Source organism: Phocoena sinus, chromosome X (assembly GCF_008692025.1).
Source record: "Phocoena sinus isolate mPhoSin1 chromosome X, mPhoSin1.pri, whole genome shotgun sequence".
In the NCBI taxonomy this organism is placed as follows: Eukaryota; Metazoa; Chordata; class Mammalia; order Artiodactyla; family Phocoenidae; genus Phocoena; species Phocoena sinus.
Genome location: NC_045784.1, coordinates 104,667,893 through 104,685,133, shown reverse-complemented (window position 1 = coordinate 104,685,133; position 17,241 = coordinate 104,667,893). Strand labels below are relative to the sequence as shown.

The window sequence follows — 17,241 nt, the reverse complement described above, 5'->3', positions numbered from 1 at the left end:
TGTTGCTTTATCCCAAGCATATCTTGTTCAGACAAAAAAATTGAAGAGATCATGTCTCTCTAGACAATTTCACTCAATGACGGCATGATTAAACATAGTGGTGTGTATTCTCTGGCTTTCTTGGGCATCAAGTCAGTTGTTTCTTTCTGCTTTACTTTGCCCCAAAGCGAATCCTTTATGCCTGAGGCAGCACTGTGAGTACTCAAAGATGACCCCATCTGGCCTGGTTCCAGCTACAGATTCAGAGGGTAAAAATTAGTTTGCAGGGCTTTAGGGATGGCCATAGATGGGAAGAATCTATTGTTCAGTTTGGTTTTGATGAATTCTATTCCTTTCTTCCACTTACCAACCACCTCAGTACTCTGTGTTAATAATAGCTACCATTTATTTTATTTTATTTTATTTATTTTATTTATTTTTGCGGTACGCGAGCCTCTCACTGCTGTGGCCTCTCCCGTTGCGGAGCACAGGCTCCGGACGCGCAGGCTCAGCGGCCATGGCTCACGGGCCCAGCCGCTCCGTGGCATGCGGGATCTTCCCGGACCGGGGCATGAACCCGTGTCCCCTGCATCGGCAGGCGGACTCTCAACCACTGCGCCACCAGGGAAGCCCATAGCTACCATTTATTGAACACTTACTATACGCCAGGCATCATGGTAAATATTTTACATGGATAATCTCATTTAATCTTCACAACAGCTTTATAAGGTAGTTACTATTATAATCACCTTCATTTCACAAATGAGGAAACTGAGGCTTAGAGAGGTTAAGTAATTTGCCCAAGGTCACACAGCTAGTAAGCGACAGAGCTAAGATTCAAATGCAGGCAGTCCAGTTTAGAGCCATTCCTTGCCCTCTGATTGCTCCCAAACTAAGTAGGAGAAACAGCCTTCTACTAGGCAAGGGTCAAACAGCAACACCTTGCTCCAGAGAATTAGGTGCCAAACCCAAGGGCCAGGAGTGAGTGTAAAGAGCTGGGCAGCTCCAGTTCTCTTTACCCAGGAGAGAGCTCAACTTTCCTCATTGTTCTCAACTTCTCCTTATACTCTACAGATCTACAGGCAGTAGAGGGAAGAACTGGGGACAGTAAGAGTTAGGACTGGCAGAAACCAGGAGATCAAAGGACACTCTTAGTAACTCTTGCACAAAGTGGATCGAACTCTTGTAAGAGGCTGTGATATTTAGTCAAAGGGTGGACTAGACTCAGAGATGTGCCAGCAGTGGATTTCCATTGAGTTGTCAACGTCTGAATGGCAAGATACTAAAGTGATTGTCAAATGCTAAGTGTCACCAGGAAATGGGAAAGCCCAGGGGAAGATGTATGCCATGTGTATGTGCCAGGGCAGTGCTCGCTCTACAGGAGAATGGGCAGTATGAAGTGCCTCAACCCTCAGCCCCCTGGGGGCTCTTGACTCCAGGACCCATGGAGAAATCTCACTAATGCCCAGGGAAATGAAGGCGCTTCCTCTGGGGAGGCCCTGAGCAGTTCCTGGCTGCTCTTCCTTGTGTCCCTCCGTGGGCAGCTCCATTTCTAAGAGAAGCTCCAGGGCCTTGCTGCAGAGCCAGTCCACTGGGTGCTTGGCCCAAGTGTTTCCTCCTGAATCAACTGTCAGAGGACATGTGGATGCCTCCTGAGCCTTTCAGAAGTCGGGGGGGACTACTTGTGTACTGTTTGGATACTGGATTGTCACAAAAGAACAGAAAGGATGATTCATTGTGTGACTGGCAGCAGATGGAACTGGAGATGAAGAACTTATTTGGGGAAGAAGACTCTAAGTCTTCCCTTAAGACTTAGACTTCCCTTAAGACTTCCCTTCCTCTAAGACTCTAAGGACTTCCCTCTAAGTCCTTCAATTATGCAGAAAAATGCATCTCAGAGTTTTTGATCACAGAATATCTGAGTAGCTGTCGCTCACAAGAGGCAAACTGGGTGGGCAAATTTGGATGCATGGGTGAGAGGTGTAGGGGGTCACGGTGGTGGGCTGCTGATCTGAAGGTGTGCCATGGTGCCTTTCTTGGCAGAAGAAAATAATCTTGGGTTTGGGGCAGAGCTGAGAACTGTAAAACAACCTCAGAGGGCAGCTACTCAGGAAGGAAATCTGGTCTGTAGAGTGACAAGAGATTTTACTTTTCAAATGAAACTACATTTCTGTTTTTAGGACAGAAAGCTCAAAGGATTTTAAACTAATGATTATGTTGATAATAATAATATCCAATATGCGCCAGGCATTACTCTAAGTACTTTATGTGGATTTGTGAATTATCTCATTTAAAACTCTCAATAACCCTATGAGGTGAGGATTATTATTATCCCCACTTTATAATTGGGAAATCAGGCACAATCAAGTTAAGTAACTTGCCCCAAGGTCCCACATCTAGTAAGTGGAAGAGCTACGACGCAAACAAGAGTAAGCCACAACTGGCTGCAGGTACTGTCCATTGGTTTCAAGGATTCAGTAGTTTCATCACAGTCTTATAAAGGCAGAGAATAGATGAACATGATGAGAAGTTTCTAGATGTAGGAGAAGAATCTGAGGGGCTTCATTTTGGATGGTCTTTTCTCAGTAAGCAATGAAGTGAGACTGTTACTAGACACGGAGGTGGTAGGATTTGGACGAGAGTGAATGATGGGATGTAAAAAGTGGCAGCCTCTGCAGAGATCACCCAGATGAATCTCCTCATTTTAGAAATGATAAAAACTAGAACCGGAGAACGGAGTGGCTTGTCCAAGGTCATCCAGGCAGTGGGTGGCAGAGTTGAGACTGGAACCCAGATCTCCTAATTCTTGCTCCATTGCTCATTCCGCTCTACCCCACACCCCCTGCAGTTTTAACTGCTTCCCAAGGCCGTAAGAAACACGGTATCTCACATGTTATATTCTCTGTAAATGATTTTACAAGACTTCAGCATAACTTGTGCGATATATATGTGGGTTGTTTGGTCTGAATCAACACCCTTGGGGTGGTCTCAGTTACCCTTATTGGGAAATACAAAGTGCAGGAGTGGTTATCTGGCATTTAATAATTCTAATCAAGAAGTGGTTCTGCAAGCACTTCACATATCTTTATCTTCAATGGACACCAGAGACTTTGTTAATTAACATGAAATTTCTCATTGGTGAAATCAGTAGTGTTTAACATATGTGGGTTGGCTAGACATATGGTAGAGGTGTTCCCAAACTAGCAGAAAGCAGATATAAGGGTCTAACAAGCTCTATAGCGTTATCCCTTGGAATGGTACCCTCGGCTTAATTTGTAAATAGTCCCGTGGGCAGCCACTAATGGGGATCCTTGATTAGCTGCATCCTACTACCAGGGTATTGTTTTGTCTGCCTCAAGTGAGCCTTCGTGCAAGGTGGTGTTGGCGCACCTGAAAGGAAAGGGAGCTGGACTTGACTGAGCCTACAGGACAGGCTGTCCAATTATTTTTATGCCTGCTTGCCATTATTTTAATGAGAAAAAAGAATTTTGTATGAGGTTTACTTTTATACCTGGTAGTGAGGTTATGGGGAGAAGACCTATAGCCCTCACTCCAACGATGACTGGTTATTGGTATCCGATGAAGTATACCTAATGATTGTGAATGACCAGTTGGCTTATGTCAGTTTACAACTCCAAGCAACTAACTATACATCTCTATTTTGGACCCCTGTCTAAAGTTGGTGAGCCTCTGTCCCGGGGTGTGTGGGGCGGCTCCTACCCTGGGTGAATGCTGACAGAGCCTTACTTGACCCAGCGGCCTCCCAGTTGTAGACCTGGGATTTGCATGTACCAGAATCTAAGCCGTTTCCCCCATAGCACCATCCAGAAGTACCTCTTTTGGCCTGCCGAGCACTTGCTAATGACTGTGCCAGCGTCCTGACCTTGCCGCAGGCCTCAGCATTGCCTGGGAGAAGATTAGAGTTGAGCTGGCACTCAACCGTGAAAGGCCACTGGATATACAGTGTATGCATGTAAGGCCAAAAGGACAAAGGAGGGAAAGTTCTGCCATATTGAGGTACCTTGATGGAACACGAAGAAGAAAAAGTCAAAATAGGATTTTTACTAAGCAGAGATTTTTCTCTTTGTTTTTTTCAGTTAATAGAGCTTCCCTCAGCCAGTAACTTAGCTGCCAGAGGGAGGTGGACGGGGTGGTGAAGAGGTCCGAAACTTGCACCTTCCACCTCCTACCACCCCAAGTCCTGTTGCAGACGTTTTGTTTGTCCCACAGCGGTTTACAGCGTTGCTTTTGAATGTATTCAGGCAGCGACCTAGAGTCTCCAGATTGCCACAGGCCCCACCACTCCATACCTGCCCAGTTTCCACATTTATGTGATCCACCTGGCCTCTGTCATCATCTGTGATTTCAGCCCCAGTTGAAATTGAGTGCAGACTCTAGAGACAGGAAGATCTCAGGTAGAACCCTGACGCCACTAATTAGCTAGCTGCGTGACCTTGAGCTAGTTGCTTATATATATTTTGAACCCGCTCTGATTCCTCTTTTATAAAATGGGGATGAGAGTAGCTCCTTTCTAGCAATGTTGTGATTATTCCATGAGATAAGGCATGTACCATGCTTAGTGCGGTGTCTTCCACGCGGCAGAGGTTCAGTGAATGGTAGTTATTATTTCAGCCCTACTGTTAAATTTGTTGATAGCAGGGATGGCACAATGAATGCTATATAAACTGATTGCAGTGCGTCTGTTTTTAACAAATGGGTTGGCACTTGACATGACATCTAGTTTGTAGCATGGCGAAGGACCAATCATTAGCTAACAAGCAAAGAAGGGAAGAAGCATTGTCAAAATGTAAATCATTTCCTTGTCTCTATTTACCATCTCAAAGAACATTTTTGCTTTGTTTACCTCAGAGACTGTGACTTGAGGTTAATCTCTTAGTTCTTTCAAGTCTTGAATTTCCGATCTGAGAGCCAAAGTCACTAATGCTTGCATGGGCTGATAGCACCTCACTTACTTACAGAAGTAATGTGTGTGAAAGTGCCTGGTACAATGCCTGGTGCTTAGTGGGCGCTCAGCAAATACTCAGTATGAATCCATATGTCTCTGTTTGCACGACCAGGGCTAATTAAACTAGTGATTCCCAAATTGTGTGTGCATTAGAATCACCCACGGAGCTTGTCAAAAAGGCCTATCCTTATATTTTCTGATTTAATATATCTGGAGTGTAACCTATAGGAATTCAGATGTTTAACAAGCATCTCTGGTGATTCTGCTGCAAGTGGTCTAATTCAAGAAAAACTGTTTTAAAATAACCAAATCGCCTTGGAAATAGCAATAAGGTATAAGAACATTGGAGAATCTATTACAGGTTCTGGCTGAATGTGGATGTTAGTGGCCTTTCTACCTTAAATTTACAAAGGTGTTCATCCATACAGAAACCCATACCCACATCCACGCAGTGATTCCTCTGTGGGCTGGGTCCTGCATCTCTTCCTGTCTCATCCATTACTGGTACCCAGATCCCTTTCTGGGTGGCAGCAGGGATGAGGGCCCTGACTGCAATGAGTAACTGGCAAGGTAGATCAGTCAATCACAGATAACTGAAAGGGGACTATTTTTGATGGCAACGTTTTTTAAAAGGTTAAAAAGAATCCTCACCAACCCCCCCATCACAAACTGATTATACTTCTGAAAATATCCCACAGTAATTATGGGGAAACCAGAGACTGAGATCATCTGTTGCAACAAAGAACCAGCACGGAAGAGGCAGCAAGCCCACTACCATCGGAAAGTTGTGACTTGGAGGGTTAAAAGCAACTAAAAACTTAGCGAATAAACTACCAGATTTTATCTATGGAGAAGATCAAATGTTGCAAACCAGGTGAAGTGTGTTTGAGGGACTCTTCCTCAAGGGTCTCCCACTGCCCCCTGAATGCCCACCATCCATCTGGCACCCCACTTTCTTGGGCTGGTCCCTTGTTCTGGGTCACTTACCCGTCTTGCAAAACCTCCTCTGAGGATCCTGCAAGGTAACAGGTGGTAATCTCATCAAAGAATTCTGGTCAGAATAGTAATGGCTGATAAGGATTTAACTCATCCCCTTCCAGAGAAAGCATGCTTGCATTTTAGCACAGGTCTTCGGTGCCATAACACCAACAAATGAACCTGTGGAATTTCAGACTAATGGCAGGCTGTTGGGGGGCAATATCTGGGGTAATAGGGTGCCATTTGGCAGTCCTCAAATGACACTGGGTAAGCTTTCAATGGCTACTCTGGAGCAGTCCTCAGCTCAAATATGTTAGAAAGTGACACCACTTCCCCTCCCTTCCCTCTAGACCTCAATGAGTGTCTGGCACTGGCCTGGAAAATGGAGTCAAATTTTCAGGTTCTTAGGGAACCAGACAGAATTCGGGTTGTGTTGTACATGTTTCTAACCCTGTTGAAGGGAAGTCAGACAGCTGAGGAGCAGATTCTACATGCCCCCTTCTGGCATGCCTTGACCTAGAGAAGCAAAGTGGAAAGGCAGTTGGAACTGCATGCCAACCGTAGCTCCCTTGGGCAGGTTGTTTCTAAAAGGGACACTTTGGGGTGTGGCAAGAAGCCAAGATACTGTCAGCCTGGCTCATGAGCTACCTCCTCTCTCAGGCTGCCTTCCAGTCTCCATTCCAATTCCCTACGAAAAGCAGCTCTAAGTAGATGCTCTCATCAGACACCTACAGACATGGCTGAAACGAACACAGGGTGGTTAGGAGTACGATATGTATGATATGACATCGTTGAGTCAGAATGAGCCAGATGTGTCTCTTATAGAGCTTTCTTTGAAAGGCATGTGGGTAAGAGCTTGTCTGGGAGAGACTTTTTCTTTGGTAATCACAGTCTCCCTGCAAAGAGTGGTTTGAGTACCAGCGGTATTGGCATCACCTGGGAGCTCGCTAGAAATGCAAATTTTTGGACGCTGAAGTCCTATTGAATCAGAATCTTCATTTTAACAAGATCCCCAGGCCACTGGTGTGCACATGAAAGAAGTGCTGTTCTAGGCTGAATTGTGCCCCTAGGGTTAACGGGTCATGACCAGCTGTGTTTCCTTTCCTCACCCTTATCCTTAACCCCATGCCCCCTTCCAAATAAGGACAAATGACGGTCATGTTGAGGACAAGTGTTAAAGAAGCCAGTGGTATTTAGGGACTGAGGAGAAGGGAAGTCCAGACAGAGGGCTGTAAACACTTACTTCTCTGACCAAAGCTCAGACAGAGATCCAGAAGGGAGTACAGTAAGTGCCCTACATACCAATGAGTTCCGTTCCGAGAGCGCGTCCATAAGTCAAATTTGTTTGCAAGTCCAACAAAGTTAGCCTAGGTACCCAACTAACATAATCGCCTATATAGTACTGTACTGTAGTAGGTTTAGAATACGTTCGCATCTTTGAAGGTTCGTATGTAGGGGATGTAGCTGTATTCTGCCTCTTTCCACTGGGAGGGAAGCCAGAGTGTACACTTGAGAAAAGGAGAGGGAGGGATGGAGAGAGTGGGGAGGAGACACTGCTCGGCTAGGCTTCCAAGTCCCTCCAGAGGTAGATACTGCCTCATAATCACTGCATTCTGTGTGCCATCCCAGGGAAAGAAAGCTTTCAGTCTGAGGCCCAGGTTCGTCACCACCTTTCTCCCCTCTTACGACTTCCTTTCCATGCCAGTGCATCCCCTGCCAATGCCCACACAGGCACCTTCAGACTCTACAGCAGCCTCTTTTTTGGTTTGTTTTTTGGTAGTACATACAAAAAGTTTACACTTTTTAAAGAACCACTTTATTGAGGCATGATTAACATACTCAAAGCTATATATGTTTACTTCTTCAATAAAATGAATCCCTATGACGTTTGGTTGCTTCCCAAATTACCACAAAGACTTTTAAGTTCAACATGGTGAAGCTGTACCTCCCCTATGCCTTGGGTGTACTTACACCAAACCTACCACATGCAGGGACCTTTTGACTTTGACCTATAGAGGTGTTCCCTGACCAGGGGCAGCTGATCTCTGGTTTGGGTAGAGTGAACAGCTACTCTGCACCTCATGTCCAGAAACACCCCCATCTGAGTATCATCTTTCCTTGGAATTGAGGCATTATGGTTCCCAGAGTCCCTGGTTTTAAAGCAAACACCCCCCCCCAGTCAGGTATATTAACCCCTTATCAGCCACTTTCAGCAAGACTCTTACATTAGATAAAAAGCCATCACCCTCAAAGGAGAGTAAAGGCCCTGAGGAGGATGGACGAAGGACAGAGATATTCTGATGGGGAAGGAGCATTAGGTCTGGAAAAGTCCAGAGCAGGAAACAGTCCCTAGGTCAGTTTATTGTGGGTGGGATACCAGAATCACAGGCCAGTTGGACACCAGCAAAAGGGCCTGGGCTGGGCAGGCAGAGCAGGAGGGGAAAATGATGGTGAGAGAAGAGGTAGAAGTGAGAAGAGGACTAATTCTGTCCATGTTAACCTTTTGCCAAGTACCGACCCCTTCCGGGGACTGCTGCCGTGGCTCAAGGCTCACCCCACGCACAGGCTGAGGCTATTCGTCACTCTCTGACTGGAGCCCAGACATTTCCCCAGCAGGGAGGGACTTGGTTCTGTGTCTGCACAACTCCCACACTCCCGCTGAAAAATGCCCGGAGCCCCCCACCTGGGGTTTGAATTGCACCCTCCTGTGGACATGTCATCTAATTAGACCCAAAGTATCAAAGCCAAAGGAACAAAGTCAAAACCTGATTTTTTTTTTTAATGGGCCAGGTAAAGTATGCAGATAATTTCCCTGACCTTCGAGAAGATGAAGAGTTTTCTGAAAGGTCCTTCAAAGATATTTCCTGTCTCAATCTAAGAAGTTAAAAGTTAAATCATCTGAATTAGCATGTTTATCCTCCTCCCCCGAAGGTACGAGTTCTACCTTCTAAAATTCTGGCCCGCTCTTAAAATCCATGCTGTCTTTTCATCCTTTGGCCAGTTGTATAAAAATGACAAATCTGTCAGCCACAAAGGAAGACTAATAATGATGCCTCAGAAGCTTCGTTTATTTTTCAATCTGTTAAAATGAAACCAGCCAATCACCTCTGACTACCCATAATAATGAAATTTTAAAATATACCAGGAGCCAAAAACATATAATAGAAACCTCAACCAGCGCCCACTATTCTCATTCAGTCTTGGCAAGTATGGAGGGAGATGCAGAATTAAGAAAACAACCTCGGATAGAGGCAGAAGTGGGGGATGTGAGAAACTAGTCACATTTTAAGGAAAAAAGTTAGAATCGTTGAGAGGAAGAAAAACCGTGGCTTATTTTGCAGTAGGCATAGATGGAGAACCAAGTAGTTTTCTTTGTTCCTTCCCCCCAGACCCTTCCTGCCGCCCCACCCCCCACCCCCCTTAGTAGATCACCAGGAAGCCACCTTCTAGGGGAGGTTATACACTTTGCTGGAAGCTCACCTTTACAGCCTGCTGATTGCCATCTATTTTTATGGCCCGAATGAACAGCATCACCTTCCTCCCTCCTCGCCACGTAAAAAATAGATTAAAAAAAAAAAACCATAATAAACCTTGTGAGAAGGTGACTTAAATCTCCGGCGACCTCTTCGTGCTTCAGTAGTCTAAGCCAGCTGGCCAGAGGGGCTGAGAAGTGAGCTAAGCCAGTGAGCTTATGGAAGACTGGCCTGGAGAGAGAGGGAGAGCGGCAAAGCCACAAAGATGGGGGAGCTGGCGGTGGGAGCTGGGGCTATTGACATTGGTTAGCGTGTGAAGATCTGTTTGAAGGCAGGCGCCGTGATACTGTGGGTCCTCACCCTGCTTCCAAAGATCACATGAAAAGAACAAACAAAACCCACCAAAGAGCAGAGAATAGGATCAGGGGAGACATTTCTTTCCCAAATGGACTTAAACAGTTAAATGGATCCTAGCAGTTAGAATAATTAGATAATTTAAATTGTGACTCTGTGGGCAAGAGAGGGAAACCTGTCTCAGCTAAGTACACTTACTTGGTAGCGAAATGCGCTCAGTTATAAAAGGAGCGTGCTCTCAGTTAGCAGGTATATTTCAAACAGCTTGAAAAAAATGAATGGAATAAAAATTTGCAGCTGATGAGTTACATTTAGCCAGCAAAAGGGATTTTGCCTGGGGCTCCATTACAGCCTGCACTCCTAAATCCCACTCTCAGTCCCACCATCACTATTACGCCTCCATCAACAGATTTTTACTTAAGCCAATGCGTTAAGAGCACAATTCAGTGGTGAATAACCTTTAAGGTTTCATTTGCCTTTTCCTTGCTTCTTGCAAACAGCGCGTAATCCACAAGCACATTTGTTGGCTGTAAAGGTGTACAACAGCAATTTTTGCAATGACAGTGCAGAGAGGGAATATGAGATCTGTGTGCTAATGAGCTGACACTGCAGAGGCTGGGGTGATGTAGTGTGGAGTGCACTACAAGTGCACAGCAGAAAGACACAGGAGGGGACTTCAAGGGAATCGGAGGCATTTCCTGAGGAACCAGGGGAGCAAAGCCACACCAATGGGACTCAGCAGTCCCTTGGTGTTGCCACATTCCCCAAAGCCCTACGATGATCAAATCTGGTTTTTAAAGAACAGACGTGTATACAACTTAAAACGTGTGTAACACCTCTTTTCATAAGTACTGATTATGGGTGTATAGGTGCGTGTGTGTGTGTGTGTGTGTGTGTGTGTGTGTGTATGAATGCATGTATCCTGAAATCATAGTATTCACACCGTGCTTCTTTCTGGGGCTACCTAGCCAAACTGAAAAGTAAAGCAGCAAACTCAGTTAATCACTACGAAGTAAGAACATGTGCTCCAAATCAGCTGAGTCTCCTCGATAAACTTCAATTCACCTCTGAGCTGAGATCCCAAATGAACCACCTTTCAAAGCCAGAGATGCTTTTATTGGCCTCTTAAGATGCGGATTGAAGGCGGAGTCTGTCTTAAGCAAACCTCTTGGGGGTTGTGCAGAAAAGAATTGGTTGCTGGTGAAGAAGAGTCTTTAAATGACTGATGCCTGGGATTCATTGCAAGCAAACTCTCAGAATACATTGGGGGAGGGGATGCAGAGGGAGAGCAGAGAGCAGGGACACATACAGAAGGCATTACCATTTGTTTATTTTTGGCATATTTGTTTACCTGCATACCTGTGTCCTCAGAAGTGTGTGCCTGCCGCAAGATTGAGGGTGCAGGAAAGATCATGGAAAGAGATCAATTCTAGTGTTAGGGGAAGCTGAAACTAGGAGTTTTGAATGGGAAGAGGGGAAAGTTTCTTTAATTTTTGCCGTTCTATTCCATATTGAAGCAGACAGGAGAGGTGGGCAAGCAGGTTTGGACTCACCTGGGGTTTTCTCAAATTCTCCCTAGGTCTCCAGGGAGGGGCAGGCCAGAGGATCCAGGGTGTTTTTTTTTTTTTTCTCTGTGTAATAGTGCAATCCATTGTAAGAATGGAACCAGGGGTCATCTGCCAGGCTCCAGCGCTGAACTAGTATTGTGTGCCGACATCTGTGATATGTGATCTTCACTGCCATGAGAAAAAGAACTCTCAAGGGCAGGGAAAGAAATGAGATACACCTGCAGGGCTTCCCTGGCCCCGTGAAATGATTGTTTTCTGCATTCAGAGACTATCAGACGGTAGTTGGACTAGTCATCTTTCTCATACTAAGATTGTAGGCAGCAGCTGCCAGGAGACAGCTTTGAGATCTGGCCCCCATTCAATGATTGTGACATTCAGAGAGGACTGTTTCGGGGACTGGAGAAGACGACAGCTTTCCTCCTCTGTCTTCTGAGCTGTAAAGTCTGAGTGTGCAACAGGCAGCTGGGTACACATCACTGGTTTCTGGAAATCTCTCCCGTGTGAGTCAGTGTGTGCCTATGTGTGTATTTGGCATAACTAAGGGCAAGGTCCCCTTTTTTGTCTTTCCTGTTGCCCAGTAAGCCACACCCCTTATGCTACACTTTCAAGCCCCCAGCCATAACCCAGCCTTTATAAGCTTGTAAGATGAAGTGTTGTGGACTTACAGCGGTGGTGGGCGGGGGGGCGTTGATCAATTTCTTTTCCTTTCACGGTTGTCCCTTTATTGCCCTGAGAGGTAGGGCATTAAGGCAACTCAACACCAATACAGATGACTTAGTGCCTGTTCTCAAACCTGAGCTTTTCACGTGGCAAGGATCATTCCCTGATTGCTCCTTGAGTAGCCTTCTGATGGCCCCGGGCTGGCTAGTGTCAATCTGATTTGACCATAAACAGCAAGACCAAAAACCTTGGAAATTAATCATTCCTGAGAAGTCAATTAGCACTCTTATCTCAGTCAACATCAGTGGAAAGACACTAAAGTGAGTTGAAATAAACATAATTCATTGTTAATAATAATAAATCTGGGTAGTTTCATGTATTTGGTTTTAAATCTGTTCTAATTGATATTTAGGAAGCTGCCTTTGGAATTCGGCCTCTTGACAAGATCTCAGGGCTGCAGAATTAAGAGTCAGATGTGTGTTGTAAGTGTGCTGAAGAGACAGGCTGGGATTACCAAAATCAGATGCAAAGTATAGACAGACATTTTGTAACTTTCACACTTAGCTGGAGTTAATAAGCTCCTATTTTTGTCAATGTCGGAAAGCCAAAGAATGTCAAATACAGAGTACCTCAGAACATGTTCATATAAGGATCTGTACCTTCAGCTAAAATTTTCTTAAAGCTGATAACTGTCACAATTTCTTGCAAAGTAATTCACCTCCATCCCATTGACCCAAGCCTTCAAATCCAAGGAAGCTGTGCCCTTGGAGACCCTTTCAACAGTTTTTGGAAATCACATATCCTTTGAGGCAGAAGAATTTGAAGAAAGTCATATACAAAGTTTCACCCAACCAAATATAAACATCATTCCTCCCCCGAAAGAAAATCAAAAATTCCCAACTACACCAGCCATAAAAGCAAAACATATTTACGCCATCCTCACCCTTATTGTTGTGAAAACTTGTCGTGAAATAAACTCAGATGAAGAATTATCAGTCTTTCTCATAAAACATTCAAGAAAAACCTGTGTCCAACAGGCTATTAGTCATCTAGGTTCCCGTGGTTTTACTTCTCAAAATGAAATGTCCCCTTTCCACAGGAACAATCACAGGGCACAACTAGCTGTTTCAGAAACTGCTTTGGGGGCTGATGAAATTCTTCCCTTTTGGCATTCGGTTTTCCTGCTGCAAGCCTCCGCCTTCCACCTTTTGCTCTAAGTTAAGAACTGTGTTGTCCCTAACAATGGCGGGTGGGGGGGGGGAGTTGAACAACACTAGGGGAGACAGAACAGAAGTAGCTTTCCAAAGAGTCACTGAGCACTTTCTCCCTTCCCCTCAGTTTGCCAGGCGTTCATCACTTGTAATCAGTTTGTAGTCTTATCAGTTCCTATCAGAGCTCTCTCGGTAAGAAAGGTGATATTCTAGGACAGAAAGAGGCCAGGGAACCGAGCCTGATCTGTCCCTCAAGGTCACTTGTTTGCAGAATTTCTCATATTTGGCTCCTATGTATTAAGCGATTGTCAAATTCAGCTCATTCCTGCAGCCAGGTGCTAGCTTTAACAGTCAAGTAATGCACATCCTGAATTGACTCAATCAAGAGGCTTCTTTCTTTAATCTCATCTGAAGAAATTTCCCTGAACAACCATGCTATTTTTTCTCTTTTTTTTTTTCCAGCCAAAGGAAAAAAAAGGGAGGGGGTTGCGGGGGAGGGAGCGCCAGTTTAGCAGGGAGGAAAATGAAACTTTTGCATGAAACATTATTCACAACAGAGTTTTGTGTACTTGCCTTAAGTCCCTCCCTCAGCAGGATCCTCTGGAGTTGATTTATGTCACATGAAACCTGGATTGACTAGAGCCCCTAAAATGTCTACTAAGGCAATCGCCACCCCAGCACTCACGCAGACCCCAAGTCCCACAAGCAAAATGCAAATGAGGTTCCCAGGTCCCAAAAGGAGGAAAAGCAGATCTACTTACAAGCATTAGTCACAGAAAAACTATTGGAAGAATCCAAGTGATCTACGTGGTAATTCAAATGGAAGGGCTTCTCGGTGGTGTTCTGGTTGGTGTTGTATAACTGCACAGCAAAGCGGAAAGCGCTGTGCTCCTGCACCGTGTTTCTCATGAAAAGTCCACCTACAAGCAAAGGGAACCAAGATTTGGCTTGTGTCCCCCCCTCAGGAGTGGTTAGAAATTGGGGAGCTACAGATAGGCGATAACCTCTCAGTGCTACCTGGGTGCATGATCATGATTGATTTTCAACCTGTGTGTCTTTGAAGACTCTTGTGAACTCAAATTTTGGCCAAGAGAAACCTAGTTTTCCTCTAAAGAGTCGGAGGAGAGGCTGGAGAGAAGGGGGAAAGGGGAAAGAGGGAAAAGGAGGCTGCTTTGGGGTAGGACGATGGAACCAAGAGTGGGACTTCGTTCTTTCTCAGGCGGTAGCTTCCTCTCCCCTCTTCCTCCGCTACCTCCCATCTCCACAAGCTGGTTCATCTTTTCGTGGCGCAAAGGGAAAGGTTGGGAAGAAAAACAATTTCATTCCCCCTGCTGCCCCGTCCTGTTCCCCACAGGCCCCCGCTCCCCCATGACAGTACAGGGGCTTTGTTCTGTAATGGCAATAATTCTAACTTCTTGACTAGTAAAGCCGGGGAGAAGCCGAGAGAACTCCCTCCCAGCGCCCGGGAGCCGGGCTCCAGACAGACACAGCGGCAATTCATGAATTCGTGGTCTGCGTGACTTCGCCGCTCGCTGGCTCGGCTTCTAGTCTCACCTCCGCCTCCTACCCCATCCGCCACTGACCTCGGTTGCTGCCCGGGTCTGGGGGAATCCAGGCTGGGCTTCCACCTCCCCCAGCGCTAGCCGGTCTCCCGGGACCCGGAGACGCGGGACAGGGAGCCCCGGACCGGGTTACGCGCCCTGGCGCAGCCAGACAGGAGGCATCACCCTGGGACAACTTCCAGCGGCGGCACGCACGCCATGGCAAAGTCCAGAGCAGCGAGCCGAAAAGCCGTGACTCTTCGCCCGGCTGCAGCCTCTGGCATGCCTCCCCTGCTCCGCTCAGCTCGGAAAACGCGGCAGCCCACCCCGCCAAGCCCCAGGAGATCACCTCTCTGGTTCCCGATGCTCCCCAGACCAGCCAGCTCTCTGAGGCTCAGATCCCTGAGATTCCTGCCCGATCCCCGTCCCCCGTCCCTTCCCAGGCCATGCAGGACAGGGACCCGCGGCCGCAGTAGCCACGCCAGGGCAGTGGTCTCGGGTGCAAGAGAGCCCGGCCCGACCGGCGGGCTGGCTCGCGCTTACCTATGCTGATGGTGTTGGGGAATCCTCCGTGAGAATGACCCAAAAGCCCCAGGACTAAAAAGAAGACCGCCCGGAGCACGCTTTGCCCCATTTTCTTCTGCCTGGCCGTGCTACGCCTAGAACGAAGCTGACAAGAGCATAGGCGCAACTCGGGAGTCTTCAAAATAATAATAGAAAAAGAAAAAGAATTCGCCGGCTCTTTCACCCCCTCCCCTCAACTTGCTCTCTCGCTCACTCTTCCTTTCCACCCCACACTAGTCCTCCTCCACCACCTCCTCTCTTTCTCTCTCTCTCTCTCTCTCTCTCTCTCTCTCTCTCTCTCTCTCTCTCTCTCTCTCTCTCTCGCTTCCAGGCTCTCTCACACCCCCTCCCCGCCCCCCACCTCACTTCTGTCTTCACACCAATCTGGAAGGCGGGTTCATTGGCTGCAAGCTCGGTTCGCCAAAGCGATCTCCCTCCCTATCTCTAAGACAGAGACAGACAGAGAGAGAGACAGAGAGAGAGAGAGAATAAAACCCAAAACCCAAAAAAACCCAAAAAAGACAAAACACAGAAAAACAAACAAATTCCCCAAAGAAACAAAAGAGAGAGAGAAAGAAAAAAAGAAAGAAATTAAAAGAAAATCCGAGACTTTTCTACCCCAGAAGATGATGGGTCTAAAGAGGGGAAAAAAAGAAGGAAGGAGCGAAAAGGCTCAGAGGCGGTGAATTGGGCTCTTCCAATTGGGCCGGTAGGGGGATATTGATCAAAGTTGATCTGACGTGGAATTAAAGCCGCACACCGCTTTAGCTCCACTGCAAACTGCAGCCGCGGACTGCAAAGCCTCAGCGCTGGCGTTTGTCAACACGGGAGATGGAATCGATAGAAATACACTAGTCCTCACGTGGGCCAGCCTTTCAAGCTACAGCCAGCTTTTTAAAGAGAAGGAGAAAGAAAAGCTGCATTGTCTGTGCGTTTGTGCGTCTGGCTTAAAGAAGGAGGGTCTCGGGGGGTGGGCAGTGAGTGGTTACTCTGGAGTCTTTGTAGAGACTCAGAGAAGCAGTTCCCATCACAATGCGCCCGAAGATGCTGCGCATGCCCGGGCCATGCCGCTCAGTTTTTACAGCGGAGATCCGAGAGCGAGTAAAGAAGCCCTCACCCTCACAGTTCTGGGAGGCGAGACCTCCCCGGACCCAAGCTCAGAGCCGGGCTTATGGGGGAGGGGGGAGAGGGCGGTGTCGGGCAGCGAGGGGCTGACAGCTTTGGAGGGCGTAGAGAAGTACTGCGTGGAGGGGTTAACTAAAAGGTTAATGAAAAGGACAGTCAGTCCCAACAACGAAGGAGGAGAGAGGTGTGGGAATGAGTTGGGATACTGGTGGGGATTGAAAGTTAAGATTAGAGGAAACTGTTCCTGGCTGCCTTGCTCCCTTGGTCTTGCCTTTGGACATAGCAGCCTAGGCCCCTGACCGATGACCTCAGAGGCCATTAATTCCCCCCACTTCTCTTTCTTGTCTAAGGGGAGGAAAGAACCTTGGAAGTAGGCAGTGCAGCCTGGATCTCTGTTGGGGGTGATACCCTCCACAAAATCCCATGGATGAACCTCTTGGGCTGTAGGCACCTCTCCCCAGCCCCTTTCTCCAGTGGTGAGAAAAAAGAAGACTCTTTATCTCCCAAGTCTTCCGCACCTACCCCAGCTACTCTGGAAGAGACGGATTTTGTCCCTCCCCACACCAGCTGTTCTTTTTTTCCATATCTTCTCCTCCTGGTCCACGTGGAAAATGAATCTTCCTGCCAGCCTACAGCAAGATGGCACACACGGAGCAGGGGATATCAAGGCAGGGGCCCAGGGCCCCAGCTAGCACACTGATTACGCCAGAACTTTGGCTTTGACGTGACATACGTTGGAGCCTGGAACAGATAGTTTCCAAACCCTTGGGCAACCATAAAAATGATACTAGGCTCTCCCCAAATTTCTATCCATCCTGATAA

The 17,241-nt window shown here is 46.8% G+C and overlaps 1 protein-coding gene across 1 annotated transcript in view; it reads right to left on the bottom strand.

Moving 5' to 3' along the window:
- Positions 1-15,481, bottom strand: part of GRIA3 (glutamate ionotropic receptor AMPA type subunit 3) — a 289,783-nt gene extending 274,302 nt beyond the window's left edge. Inside the window, exons 1-2 of the mRNA XM_032620571.1 lie at positions 15,274-15,481; positions 13,951-14,109 (exon numbers count right to left, since the gene is read on the bottom strand). Of these exons, the coding sequence (XP_032476462.1) occupies positions 13,951-14,109; positions 15,274-15,364 (250 nt within the window). The 5' untranslated portion in view covers positions 15,365-15,481. The remainder of the gene's footprint in view (positions 1-13,950; positions 14,110-15,273) is intronic.
- Positions 15,482-17,241: the final 1,760 nt, after the last annotated feature.